The sequence below is a fragment of the Cyanistes caeruleus genome, chromosome Z, assembly GCF_971803275.1.
Source record: "Cyanistes caeruleus chromosome Z, bCyaCae1.hap1.1, whole genome shotgun sequence".
Classification (NCBI taxonomy): domain Eukaryota; kingdom Metazoa; phylum Chordata; class Aves; order Passeriformes; family Paridae; genus Cyanistes; species Cyanistes caeruleus.
This window is the reverse complement of record NC_141732.1, coordinates 20,681,449-20,695,738: the sequence shown is the minus strand read 5'-3', so window position 1 is coordinate 20,695,738 and position 14,290 is coordinate 20,681,449. Positions and strand designations below refer to the sequence as shown.

General features: G+C 37.9%; 1 protein-coding gene across 1 annotated transcript in view; it reads left to right on the top strand.

Annotated features, from left to right (window-relative positions):
• TMC1 (transmembrane channel like 1) overlaps positions 1–3,693 on the top strand; it is an 81,907-nt gene extending 78,214 nt beyond the window's left edge. Inside the window, exon 20 of the mRNA XM_086869785.1 lies at positions 701–3,693. Within this exon, the coding sequence (XP_086725911.1) occupies positions 701–966 (266 nt within the window). The 3' untranslated portion in view covers positions 967–3,693. The remainder of the gene's footprint in view (positions 1–700) is intronic.
• The last annotated feature ends 10,597 nt before the right edge of the window (positions 3,694–14,290 follow it).

Below are 14,290 nucleotides of genomic sequence, written 5' to 3'. Positions count from 1 at the left end.
TGCTTGTTTGAGAAATATGCAACATTATTCCACACCTGGCAGCACCAAAGTTAAAAGCTGAACTATAATGAACTGAAAGTCACAGTCCTGCTGAAAAAATGCAATTAAAACCTGATCTGAGTGTTAATAATCCCTCTTATCTATCACTCAGCAGTCAAAGTCTAAATCTTTTACCCTTCTGTTGCTTTTTATTGACCCAGAACTAAGCAGGAAAGTATTTGTCACCTGTGCTGGGTTCACCTAGGGAAGGTGTAGTGGGAACAGAGTAAGTAACTCTTACCAGAAAGCCCAGCTGGGGGAGGTGGATGTCAGTCTGTCCTAAGGGATTTTGCTGGCTGTTTACTTTCCCTCGTCATGCACGCATGCCCTACAGCCACTAAAAGCCTAGGAGGGAAACCCAGGTGACAGATGATTGTCTTTGCTAGAGCCATGTAATTACTGACTTCATCATCATTGATAGATGATATCTAAGTGCAGCTTTAGAAATTTCCCATCTGCCCTTATGGGAGCCTTGCAGGAAAAAATGGATGGAAAATACAGCACAAAGGTTATGAAGGTGCATTACCCCAGGTCTGAACAGGGGAGGCCCAGACTTGCTACTCTGAACTCTAGGATAGTCAGGCAGCTGCTGGATTTCCCTGTCAGGGAGCTTTGGAATTTCATGATCATTTGTTAATTCTGTCCTCCAAACACATTTCAGACAGCAAGAAAGGACAGGATGGCAATGGATCGAAGAAAGACCAGCCACAAGAACCCAGCTCCTCTCAGACGCTCCAGCATCCTGGCCCTGTCCTGAATGGCCACTATCCTCCACAGAGCCGAGGAGGAAACTTTCCTCCACCATCCATAGCTGTCACAAGGCCACCAGGGCCCAGGAGGCCTGGGATGCCAGGCTATCCACCTGGAAATCCATGCATCCCAGGGATGCATCCAGGAATGCCCAGGGGCCCTCCCATGTACAGATAAGGAGCCTTAAGAATAGTATAATGTGACACTGAAGGACGTTGTCCTAAGCCCAAACACACTCCTGTAAGAGCAGAACCTCCCAATGTTTGTTATAAATCTTCACTTGCATGGAAGTAACCCATGTTACTTTTGGCTGACATGTTACCCATGTCAGTTTTCTGCAGCGTGGGAGCTCCAGAAAGAAACATGGCATGCATCTTCTCGCATTGGTAGGCTTTGTGAAAATGTGTTGTCTGTATCAATAAATTGCTAAGATTGCATAATTTTATTGGGGATACTTATTAGAAGAGTGGAAAACAATTTGTACTCAGTTGACTTTCCTTACAAGCTTGAAATTTTGTCCCTAATACCTTTTCCTTAGAATAATATTTCACTGAAAACACAGCTGTGTGTAAAGTTTATGAGAATCAGTAAAACTCTGCATATGTCTTGTCCTCTGCAGGTCAGATGTGCTTAGCCAAAGATTTTAGATTGTACATGAGACAACTAGGACCAAAATTAGGGAAAGCTGCACTATTCTGTCTAAAGTCTCTGTAAAAGTGTTAAAAAGGAAAAAGAGAAGCAGTAGTTTACCTGAACAATGAAGAAAATTTAACTCCTATTGCACTACCACTTTCAGCTAGTAATAGTTTTATCACATTCTTAAAGGCTAGAAAGAAATTTAAAACATCAGAATGATAAAGGAATATCTCCTGTGCAGGAAAACATTATTTTGGGAATAGAGGTAAGACAATTATTGATTAATTTCTCCTAAATGCCCTAGTGGTATAGAGACACTTAACATTGGGTAAGAATATGTACTTCACAATCTTCTCTGTGAGTGTAAGACTGGATACTTGTATTAATCTCTGTGTAGTCCAGGGTGTAACAGTTCATTTTTTTTGACATGTCTTGTGGAAACACAGGATAGATATAAACCCAGGGGCAAGTTAATGTTTCCTAATCCAATAAAACAGGTTGGTTTTTTTGTTCTGATCTTATTTCCTTTTTCATAATATTGGTCTTAAAAATTATTTTAAGGCTCACAAGCTTAATATCAACAAAATTAAGCAACTTACTCTCTTCCAAAAAAATAAATGTAATTCCATTGAGCGCCTTCTGTATAACAGAGATTAATTTTGTATACTAGAAAATCATAGCCATATCCTAGTAAAAAACTTATCTGTGACATCACAAAACAACCTCCACCTAATTAAATTTTGGATCTTATTAAAAAGCTCACAAACTCCCTCAGCATAGTCTATGTATCCCCATAAACCACAGTGCTCCAGATACAACTTTCAGCTCAAGCAGTCTTTAAATCAATTGCCAGAGCTGGAAGGATTAACCAAAGGAAAATTCATTTTATACTTGACTTGACTGTTGTACTGTTTCCAGGAGCATCCACGAGACTTATCTCCAAATGGGGTGCTGTGAGTCTTATATTTTAAGTTAGAAAACGTACAGATAAGTGCAGTGTAAGTTGTTTCATTTTTCTCCCTCATCTATGAACTTCAGACTCATGGAAAAAGTATGGTAATTCAAACTCTTTATTAATTAGTAAATTTTCAACAGGATTGATTTTTAAGCTGCAAGTGTCTCTAGCCCAGAAACAAAAGATTGTCAGTTGTCTTACTGAAGCTAAGCATGGGACCCAGTATGGTAATGTTTTCATACTTTCAACAAAAAAATTTTTCCTGCATGCTGGGCTTGTAGGAAAATATTGGTTTACACAGAGATTTTAGTTCATTGTTTGTTAGCATTTCATAATAAGAAAATTCTGGATATTCCTCAGAAAATAGATGATTTTTTTATAGGAAAGGTGAAGAAACAGAAATATAAAGATATAAAATATCTTGGTGATTTTTTCAAGAAGTGTTGGAGTAAATTAGAGTTGTAAAGTACTTTTGATGCAGTATAGTTCCCTAAAATGTAGAGCAATGTTTATATCACGTATACAAACCTTAATGAGGAGTCCTTGTTCTGTCAGGAGTGAAAATTTTCTGTTAATGTTAAAGGCTTTCTCATTGTTAATGGGTTCAGTGGGATTTATTCAGTGGGATTGCTTTACGTTGTGAACGGAAGAGAGACACAGCAAAGAATCCACCAGCTGAAATTGTCCTGGGGAGCTTTCTGTTAGGTCTGTACACTGTTCTGATTCTCAGCAATCAGTGTGTTCTCATGAAATACAGATATATGCAGAGATAAGCATGTAATAGCCAATATGAATAACAACAGTAAATCTTGATGTTGTTCATCAGGATGATGTGAATGAAAATGAGATATTTTTATTCTTTGGTACTTACAAGTACAGGTATTTCATCTCTCTATTTTGTGACTCTTTGATTTCAATACAGCATGGAAATATTGCTAATGTTAGGATGCAAAAACATTACCAGTGTCATATTTGGATGTAAACATCCTCTGTGAAGTATTTGCTTGTACTCACATTATTAGAAGGTTTTAGTGTAAAATCTGAAATATATTTGGAATTAATAATTCAAGGAAGAAATAAATATAATCTCCATAGGTGTTTGGGGAACAGCTGAATGTAATGATCTGCACTTAAAAGGTTGGACTATTTTATTCTGTTTAGTATGAAAATTTAAAGAAGGTATTTAGTATATGACATCAGAATATTTTGCTTTCTTTTGAGATATAATATCTCATTTGCAGTGCATAGTCATAGAAAGTTATGAATCACATCTGTTGGAGTCTTAGAAAAATAATAAAAAATAGCATTACACACTTTGAGGCTTGTTTTGGTCATTGACTTTTTGTTGGAATGTTTTGTGCATTTTTACATAATACTCTCTGCTCTTAATATTACAGGTGTGTAAATTTTCAAAAATATTGGTGATTTAGTTTGGAAATTGCAAAATGAAAGAGAATTTCCAATACCTGTGGCTGATTTTCCACTTTGATCCATTCTTATATGTGTACATTGGTATTATACACAACTAATGATATGTTCAGTAAATAATGTTCATCACTTACCATTTGACTCCTTTCTCTGTGCCCTTGCCAACTCTCCACAGTTGTGGAGAGTTTTTAATATTTCACATTCTTAATCCATTGTGAAGAACTTAATAAAAAAATAGATCAAGAACATTTTTTTCATCTCTTTCTTGGAAATAGATAAGAAAAAAAATCCATTATGTAATTTGATGCCATTAATAGCTATAACCAGTTGTCTCAAAATATTGCATCTGTTATAACAGTTGTATTGGAAATATTTAATTTCCATAATTCTTGGAGCCAATAGTTTCCAATCAATAGCAATTTTAGCCATCAAAACTCCATTTTAAAATATTGAACTTTCTGACCACAAAACATTACACAGTTATCTCAAGTGATCAATCTGCAAGCTAAAATTTATTTTATTAAATGAGTTATCCAAAAGAGAGAGAAGTGGCTAGCAGAAGACTGGGGCAATTAGGTTGCATCACTGATAGGGAATGAGTCTTGGGTTTTTACACATAAATAAATAAAAATAAATTTTTTTTTAAGACCTGGAAAAATTAGTAGAAGAAAAATAAAAAGGTGGTATGCAATAATAATTACAGGAAACAAAATCTTCTAAAATAATTTGATAAGTTCCCAAAGTATGAAGGCCAGTTTTTGAGCAAAATACCAATAACCTCTGGAAAGATGATATCAATCTAAACCATAACTTATATGAAGAAACAATCTGATCCTGGTGTGAAAATAGGTAACAAAATTTCATGGTAATTAACATGGGATTGATTTCTTCCTAGATGCAAGTAAATGTGATATTCCAAAACCTTTTTTTATTATATCACCTAAGAAGTGCTCTGTAGATAGAGACATAGGTTCAGATATTTGGGACTAAAGATAATTTTAGAAAGTCTGCAAGGCTCACTCCCTTGTTTAAAGGATTTAAAACACTGAGGGTATTTTTCCCAAAAGCTGGTAAGCCTGGTGAGCTGGTTGTTATGACCTGGCTAGTGAGAGATGCCTTTCTCAAATAAAGCACAAAACGAGATCATATGTTGAAATATCACAGGATCTCAGAATCACAGAATAAGCTGAGAATATGGACTTTATTGAGCACTAAGTGCAATGTACAGACATAAAAATTTATGGAAGAGAGGTGGTTGGGGTGGAAATGGGGAGAGAGAGAGAAAGACAGAGAGATCAAGCTGAAGATAATCACCACCCATAGATCCAAGGGCATCCCACCAGCTCTTCTTCGCCCTGGGCATCTCAGTTGTGGGGATCTAAGAACTGTTCTTCAGGGGAACCTTTATACATTCCAAGTTTTGGGTATCTGTGGGGTAGTAGCAGGTGCTGCTCTTGTAACTTGGTGTGGTATGTGTATGAGCAGTTGCTTCCTTTCCCACAGTTTGCCACACAGGGAATTTTTGTCCAGATATGTTAGCCACAATGTGATAATTAGATCTCACCTCCCCAGGCCTGGAATTAGTACCTTCCTGTCATAATTTTTTATCTCAAGTTCCTGCTGTGGTGGTCTATCTTATGGCACACTCCTTCTGTGGATCTGGCAGTGTTTTGAGACGTGCAAAATGTGTTTTTAAAGTCCTTAATGTGTAAATAGCTAGCACTGAAAGACTCTAAAATCTCTTATACCCTTTTAAAGGCATGTTCTTGTTGCCAGTGCATTGCACCATTCTGGCACCTTCTGATGTCTCTGATAACCACACACAACAATGATGCTGAAGCTGTGATAAATCAGCAACTAGAATAAAAGTAGTGAAATGTTTGCTTCTTGTGTTTTTTTAACAAGCAGTTTCTTACTGTCAATGTATCAGCCTCAGTCCTGCCACATAAAGCAGACTGACAGTTCTGTCAGTGCCACTGCTGCTCTTGTGTGCTTCACACAGATGGGCATTCTCTGTAAACTGTGCTCTCTAATACTATCTGCCAAAATCTGGCACTTGGTGTTTCCTATCCTCAAATGAACTTTGCTTCACAGTGGAAAGCCAATATTCTGTCGTTTCCAGAAACAGAGGGAAGTGGCACCACATGTATTGGAAGCGAGATCCTCTGGGGCACGATGACAATTTACTATAAATAACAGCTTCCAGAGAATTTTAATGCCTGTATAATATGATGCTGCTCTCATCATCAGACAAGACCAGGAATATCTATCTATCTATCTATCTATCTATCTATCTATCTATCTATCTATCTATCTATCTATCTATCTATCTATCTAACAGCTGATGTCCTAGTTCTCAAGGCATGTTCTGTGTAAAAATCTGCTCTCCTCTTCTTCGTCAGTATTGCCTCCTAGATCAAAAAAATGAAAAAACTGTGATTATGGCACATTGTCCAGGCAATTGTCCTGTTGCCTGGAATCACAAGATAAACTTTCCAAACAATGTAAAATAGTAATATAATGAGTAGTTCTTTAATGAAAGCTTTCAGGTGCACAAATACAGCTGTTTGTGCATGCATGGTATTGGATTTCCTTGAGCTTTTAATGAGTTTAATTAATTAGTATATCTAGCAGGTACATCCAATAGAAGACAGATTGTCCTGGTAACCCATCCTTGGACCTGCCCTATTGGAGAGACTTCAAGGGGTTCCACACCCCATGTTTTGTCATGTCTTCTAAGTGCTGCTGCAAGACTGGTCTTCCTTATTAGAAATTCTTTTATTTAAAATAAGACTAAACAGAATTTCAGGAAGGTGGCATAAATGTGTGAGAAAGAGTAACCTACCTATTCTAAGGTGGAAGAAAGAGCTAAGACCTATACAGCTATATATAAAAAGAGTCTTCAAAACTATAGATACATAAAAAATAGATAAAAAGCAAAAGATCTTTAGGCATCTTCCCATCTATCCCAGCCATTCCCTCCAAATCAGAATGCTGAAAACACTGGGAATCCTGGACAACAGCGTGTGTACCCTAATCTTCTAAACAATGCCTGAAATCAAGGAGGACTTAAATCTCTGGGCCATGTCCTGCAGATTCCTTCAGCAGAGATACAAACCTGTCTCTGTCAGTATAGAGCTGCCTCTAGCCTTGGCTTGGTCTCTGTTTTGCTTTCCCTTTGAATCAGGCTTTTAGTAACATTTCCATGGAAGCAAGATCATTGAAGAGCAGACTCTGATAAGAGGGAAGTGACTTTCTTTCCCTTTTCTGTGCAGCATTGTGGTGGTGGCTGTAGTTTCATTCCCCTGGCGACAAGCTGGTCCAGCTATGTCTCATGTCCCAGTCTGACATTGCAGAAGCAGGATCTGTTTTTTTCCTGAGCTGCCACACTCTCTGCTTGCATGAGAGGCTTGTTGTCCTTTTCCAGACCTGCTGCTGCTGCTCCTTTATGCCCCATATCTGGGACAGAAAAGGCACAGCATATCTGCCTGTCTTCTCATTTAATGAAATATATCCATGCTCTTTCTGTGAAACTGACAATCCTGTGTGTTAGGAATGCATATTACACTAGAGACTCTGTGCTGGGATGGTCATGCCATGGCTGAGGCAGGAGGAGAGGCTGTGTTTAACCAGTGCTGTTGAAAGCACAGACCAGCCAGGCAGTCTTTTTCTGGCTCTAGGACTTCTTCTTTACACATGGGCTCCATAATTTACTTCCTATTCTGATGTAGAGATGAGAGAAGTCCCAGCACTCTTCCTTTTGCTCTTAATTAAGTCAGAGGCTAAAATTTTATTTGCTTACTTAATGTATGGGTCTATCTCATTGTCCTAAAATCAGTTACATATGCAATTTTGCAGAATACCACTAGGATGTCAAAAGTTATACTTATGGTTATTTAGTGATTGTTAGATGTTAGACGATTAGATGATTAGGTATTTAGCCTGAGTGAACCCAGGTTGGCTATGTTTACTTTTAAAGATTATAAGGTATCCTGACAGGATTCTAACATTTTCTAAAAGACACTCATTAACTCTTTGGATCCCACCTTTACCTTGTCTCTTTATTTGAAGGTGCCTCTCATCCTAATTAAATTTGGTTGGCAAATGCATTCTGTATTTTTGTATTCCAGAGAGTTTGAACTAGGAAATAGTTTGTCTCAGTAGTTCACCAGTTTTAACTGAAGAAGGACAAATTTGTCACATTTTACATGTTAGTGTATGAACTTGACAAAGTTGTCCCTCAATTCTTCCTTGTCTTTCTCTCTCTACTGAAGTCTTGGTCTTTGCCTTTCTTACTTGCTAACTGTGGACATCACTTTTAGTTTAGTTTCTACCCTATTCACTCTATCACTTAAAAATAGAGGTAAAAAGATCATAGTATGGTGTTTACATTCATTGACTGCAGAAGGATGCCTGGTGTCCTCACTTTATTAACTGCTGAATTTAATTTGAATTTAACTTATTAAAAAAACCCAAACATATTACCTTCATCTGCCTAGCCACTTCTTTATTTCCAACATTTAACATTGTAAAAATTTTCTGACTACATCATGTCCTGAACTACATGTGAACATTTTGAGGCAGCTTAGGCTTTTTATCTGTTTGTGAGGCTCCCACTGCAAAACTGCTCCAAATCTTACTAGGAGCTACTAATAAACGAGCATCTAGATGTCTGAGTAACTGAACATTAGTTTCACATTGATATGGGCCATCAGATATGCATCAAGCTATTACCTGTATTCATAATAAGAAATGGTTTTAAAGCTTACAGTGAAGAAAAAACAATTTTTATTTTCCTTCCATTTGCCTCATAAAAAATATAACAACAACAACAACAACAACAACAACAACAACAACAACAACAACAACAACAACAACAACAACAACAACAATAATAATAATAATAATAATAATAATAATAATAATAATAATAATAATAATTACATGTGCCTTGGTCTTCTCTCCAGTAGAGGTCAGAACGACATAATATAGTTCCCACCATGTGTGTGAGTAATTGCCTTAGGAAAGAATAAATCCTTCCTTCTTGATCCCATAAAAGTCAACAGAATTAAGGCTGCTAATAGCTTCAGATCAACTGGGAATTTGTGGAAGCGTGCCAGAAGTCTGCTGATATGATATTTCAGCTGATGCCAGTGGTACATGTTTGCTGTTCTGTGGCTATCTAAAAGAAATAAAAAAATTGATAGGCCATATGAAATAGTGCATGGGAAAATTCAGGGGGAAAAAACCCTTTCCAGCATTAATGTGTTTTGTAGAAATAACAACTGGTACTGTAACTGCTTGGGAATCTGTTTTTTGATTTTTGCTTTTAAATCAACATTGCTGAATCACAGAATCTGACCTATAGATACTTTTCAGATCAAAACAAACCATCATTCTCTCACTAGAAATTTGACAACTTGTGATGTTTGTTCAAAAAGCCTGGTTTAAACATTATTTATAAATATACAGAAAAGGCAAACACCAAACTCATCAAAAGAAATTTTCATTTCAGAATCTTTTATTTGGTCAAAAAAATAATGCCCTCAGTTTTACATGTCTTGTTTAAAATAACTATGTATTGATTAAGTACTGATTTTTGTTTTCCTGGATAAATGTATAGATATCTAGTAACTTTCAGATATATAAGTCTTATGGAGGATAATTTGGGAAACATTTTTGCACAGCAAAGATGTTCAGATAAACTGTGAACTGTAGCTCCTTGTACAGAGGTAGCAAACAGCTCTGTGAAGAATTCATGTCATGATGAAGTTGTAATGACTGAAACACCACAGGAATGAGAGGTTACAAGCAAAGATATGATTAAAGAAAAATCCACAGCCTTTATAAGCAGTGATAGAATAGGGAAGAGGGATTGTCCTGCCTCACATGAACTGTCCATGGCGGTAGATACAATATTGTTTTAAATATCTGAGACATCTCTTTCAGGAGGTATATGAAGGCACATAGCCCTTCATTTTCCACATTGTGAGAGAACAAGTTCAAGAATACTTCAGACTTTACATTTCCATTCTCTAACACAAAACAATTATGAAAATGAAGAAAGGATTCTGTTGTCAACTCAATCTAAGGCAGAACAGTCAGGTGCCATGCACAACAATGGTATATCCAATTCCCACTTTGTTTTTCAGTTGACTACAACAAATAAATGTATACCAGGAAACAATACTCCCTCCAGGCAACTTCTAAACCAGAACAAACCCAAGTAACCTCTGCTCTAGCTGCCACTATGCAGAGTGGAGTTAGTTTATTTTGTCTTTTGTAAGTCACAAGAAAGCTAAAATAGTATGGGAATCTTGCACCAAATCAGGAAAACAAATTTTGGGGAAGTTTTGGGAATTTTGGGAAATTTTGAACATGAAACTCAGCATCATAGAATCACAGCATTACAGAATCACATGAAAGGTTCTGGCTGGAACGGACCACTGTGGGTCACCTGGTCGAATCTCCCTGCTCAGGCTGGGTCATCCCAGAGCGCATGGCACTGGATTGTGTCCAGATGGCTCCTGAGTATCTCCAGTGAGGGAGACTCCACAGCCTCCTGGGAAATCTGTTCCATTGGATGGTCACCTACACAAGCTATTCCTTTATGTTCCAATGGAACTTCCTGTGCATCAGTTTCTGCCCGTTACCCCTTGTCCTATTGCTCAGCACCCCCGACAAGAGCCTGGCTCCATCCTCTTGGCACCCTCCCTTCAGCTACTTACAGACATTGATAAGGCCCCTCTCAGTGCCTCTTCTGGAGGCTGAGCAGCCCCATCTCCCTCAGCTTTTCCTCATAAGAGAGATGCTCCGGTCCCTTCATCCTCTTTGTACAGCTCCCCTGGACCCATTCCAGGAGCTCCATGTCCCTGTTGTGCTGAGGAGCCCAGAGCTGGACACAGCACTGCAGAGGAGCCTCACCAGGGCTGAAGAGAGGGGCAGGATCACCTCCCTCAGGCTGCTGGCAGTGCTCTTCCTGATGCATCCCAGGACACCACTGGCCCTCTTGGCCACAAGGGCACACTGCTGGCTCATGGACAGCTCGTTGTCCACCAGGATCCCCAGGTCCTTCTGCACAGAGCTGCTCTCCAGCAGGTCACTCCAGCCTGTGCTGGTGCACGAAGCAGTTCCCCCCCAGATGCGGGATCCTGCATTTGCCCTCACTGAATATGAGAAGGTTCCTCTCTGCCCATCTCTCCTGCCTGTTGAGGATCCTCTGAAGCACTTGGGTGTCAGCCACTTCTCCCAGCTTGGTGTCATCAGTGGACTTGCTGGGGAGGCATCTGCCCCTTCATCGAAGACATTGATACTGGGCCCAAAAGTGGAGTGTGACTGATACCTGTAATCACAGGCCTCCAACTCTCCCCTGTCCCACAGATTACCAGCCTTTGACATCTACCATTCAGCCAGTTCTCCATAATTTTCAACATTTTCACCGTCAAGATAATTTTTTTCACATCATCTTTGCTAGAAATATTTTACTACTTATGCAGGATTATCTGTCTGTACTCTTTGTGTGGATTTTACCAGGTGGCTGTACTTCACTGTCACACTCATTCAAAAGTTTGTGCATCAGCAGTAAAGAAGCAAGATTTCTCACAGAGAGCACAAAAAAGTAGACAGATTTTATTGTTTAATTATGTGATGTCTTATTTATACAGTAAGAATTTTAGTTTTAAATATTTAACTTACTTCTGGATTCTCTAAACTGATCTGCTCTCTTTTCTGTCCCCACATTCCTTTTACATTTTCCTGGCTGAATATTACTGTTACTAGTCTCATTTTCAAAATAATTTATTCCAGGAACCATTCAACACAAAGATTAGTTTTAAAGATGTGCATTTTCTTGCAGTATAAAAGAGTTAAAGTGCATCTTTCAGATGAAACTGTGTTTTCTGGAAGTTTAAGCAGTAACACCATGCAAGCAGTCCTGAGGAAGTAAAATGCCAGATTCCAATGAATAACTTCTGTACAGAGCATTTCAATGTTCATAGGAGATGTTTGTCTGAATTGCATGGTTACCTGGAGCCATCAAAATTAATGCTAGTGACAGCTGGCATTCCTCAAAAATACTCTGTTTAAAAATTCATAGTAAATGGGAGTGAAAATTTTGTATAGACTATAGAGTGTTCAAAAGTGGTCTCTGTTATTGACAAAGCAGTGTCAGCTTGGACAGTTCTGAATAATAGATTTAACAGTGAAAAATATCAGACGCTGCTAGATTTGGTGATGATGGAAAGTGGTGACTCCTAGAGTCAATCACTTTAATACACAACTGGCTTGTCCCATGCAGGTCTTCATATGACATGAAGGAACTCCTAAAGAGCTGCAAATCTCTTCTTTCCAGATGCTTTCCTAGTGCATTAGTGCCATAAACCCCCACAAAAATCTGCGTCAAACTGACTCACCCCACTCTTCTCACAGGCAGTTGCTTGTTTGCTAGGGAAGTGGGCAAAGAAAGAGGCAGTGAAGCCATTGTGAATGAAGCCTACTTAAATATAGGTTTTTCTGTCAGTAAAGTATAAACAGGGGAAAAAAAAAGAAGAAATAAATAGCACGTGCAACAGACAAATCTCAATAAAATTTATTCATTTGGATAAAAAAATTTAAAGGTGGTCTCCTGGTGTCCATAAAGCCACACACTTAAACAGCCCAACTTCTAGCATTAAAAAACCCAGTGGAAGTTATCTATAAAGACTATATATTCTCAGAGGCAGGGAAAACTGAAAGATAAAATGTTGAAGGTTTTAGAAGGGCTGTCTTAGATAATGGTGGCTGGTACATCATATTCAGAAAAGAACACAGTCTAAGTGGTTCTTAAGATAATCACATCTTGTAAGACATGATCTATTTTGTATCAGTGAATGCATGGACATTTTTCTTTTGTACATAATTTTGTTAAGATAATGTAATAAGTGCAGTTACACAGTGGAGACTGAAGAAACCTATTGTGAGAAAAACACATGTCCTGCTTTGCTGAGTGTAAGGTTTAGGCTCCTAAGATAATTTCTCATAGAGCTGGACCTCTCTTTAGATTTAATGGCACCCTTTTTTTTTTTTTTAAGTAGAATTAAATCATTAATGTTGGAAAACACCTCTAAGATCATTGTGTTCAGTTGTCTTCTTCTGTTTGTTTGCTGATGTCTAGAGACAAACATTGTGAAGCAATCAGAAAATCAGAAAAAATATAGGACATGAAACAAGCTGTTTATCATACCTCAAGGTATCTTTAGCTCAATAGAGGGGACTCTTCCATAATGGCTAATTTGCATGTAAATAACTCCAAAATTTAATTTCTCAATCATATTAAGGGAAGACTAACAAAAAATCTACATGTTTAGGGGTTTTTTTCTTCCATGCAATTTGTTTTTGTGAGCTGTGAGTACTTCTCTCTTCTACCTCCTTACTCTTACTTTGACCATGATTGTTTGTTCACAGGAACTTTTGCCATTAAAAGATTGCCATTAACACAGTGGATAATAAGGGCTGAAGATCCTTTATACATGAGTCAGATCTCTAACACACATATACTGTTTAGCAATACCACATGCTTGTCCATAGTATGGGTTTTAAAGTAGTGCTAACATGTCTGTGTGTATTTTTGCTCCAAATAGAAGGTTCACATGACACTTTTGTTTCATCACACTCCCAAAAAGTCTTTCTTGTTCTTGAATATAGGTAATTGTGGACAGTGTTGCTTCTCACTTGAGTCACTTATCTTTGTGTCAGACATTTTTCTCTTCTAAGGGCAATACATCTCTAATATTGCTCAAATGTCAGTCTCATTCTTGCTGTCACCACAGTGTACTCCTTAGTCATAAGCACAGGGCACTACATATTATAGGGGGCTATACTCAGGATGAATGTAGATTCCAAAATACTGAGGTCACCAAGAAGGCCACAGGCAAGACCTTGGCAGCTTGTACCATTTGGCAAGGTTTGATGATCAAAGGCATTGTTTTGTTTGCTGCAGCAGAGTTTGTGCTCTATGTGCCATGCTGTATTATCAAAGCTTTTTAGCTGTATATGAAACTGTACTTATAGAGAATGTGAAAAAGTAAGGGGTTTTTCTGCACTGATAGTGAAAGGAAGGCGGCCAGGTGCAATACTTTGTTTAATAACTTGAAAGCTTGTCAGAATTTGTCAAATTGCTCTTTATGTCCTTAGCATCTTGGATTGATAATTGTCAAGCTATTATTTAGTCATAATCTTTTGCTCCACATAGAAATATTGGCAATATGACAATATGAACTAAAATAATAAAACAAATCCTCTCATTGCTGCTATCTTTTCTAGCTTTCTTCCTTCTAAAAAATCCTCAGTACTGTTGGAGTCAGAGACACAGAGAGTGTGCCCTTATCTCTGATACCTGGCTGACATTCAAGAAAGCACTGAATTTCATATAATGTCCTGAAAACAACTGTTAAATAGAAAAACTAGAAGTGTAAGTGTGTAAATTAGAAAGTTTTCTTAAGTCAG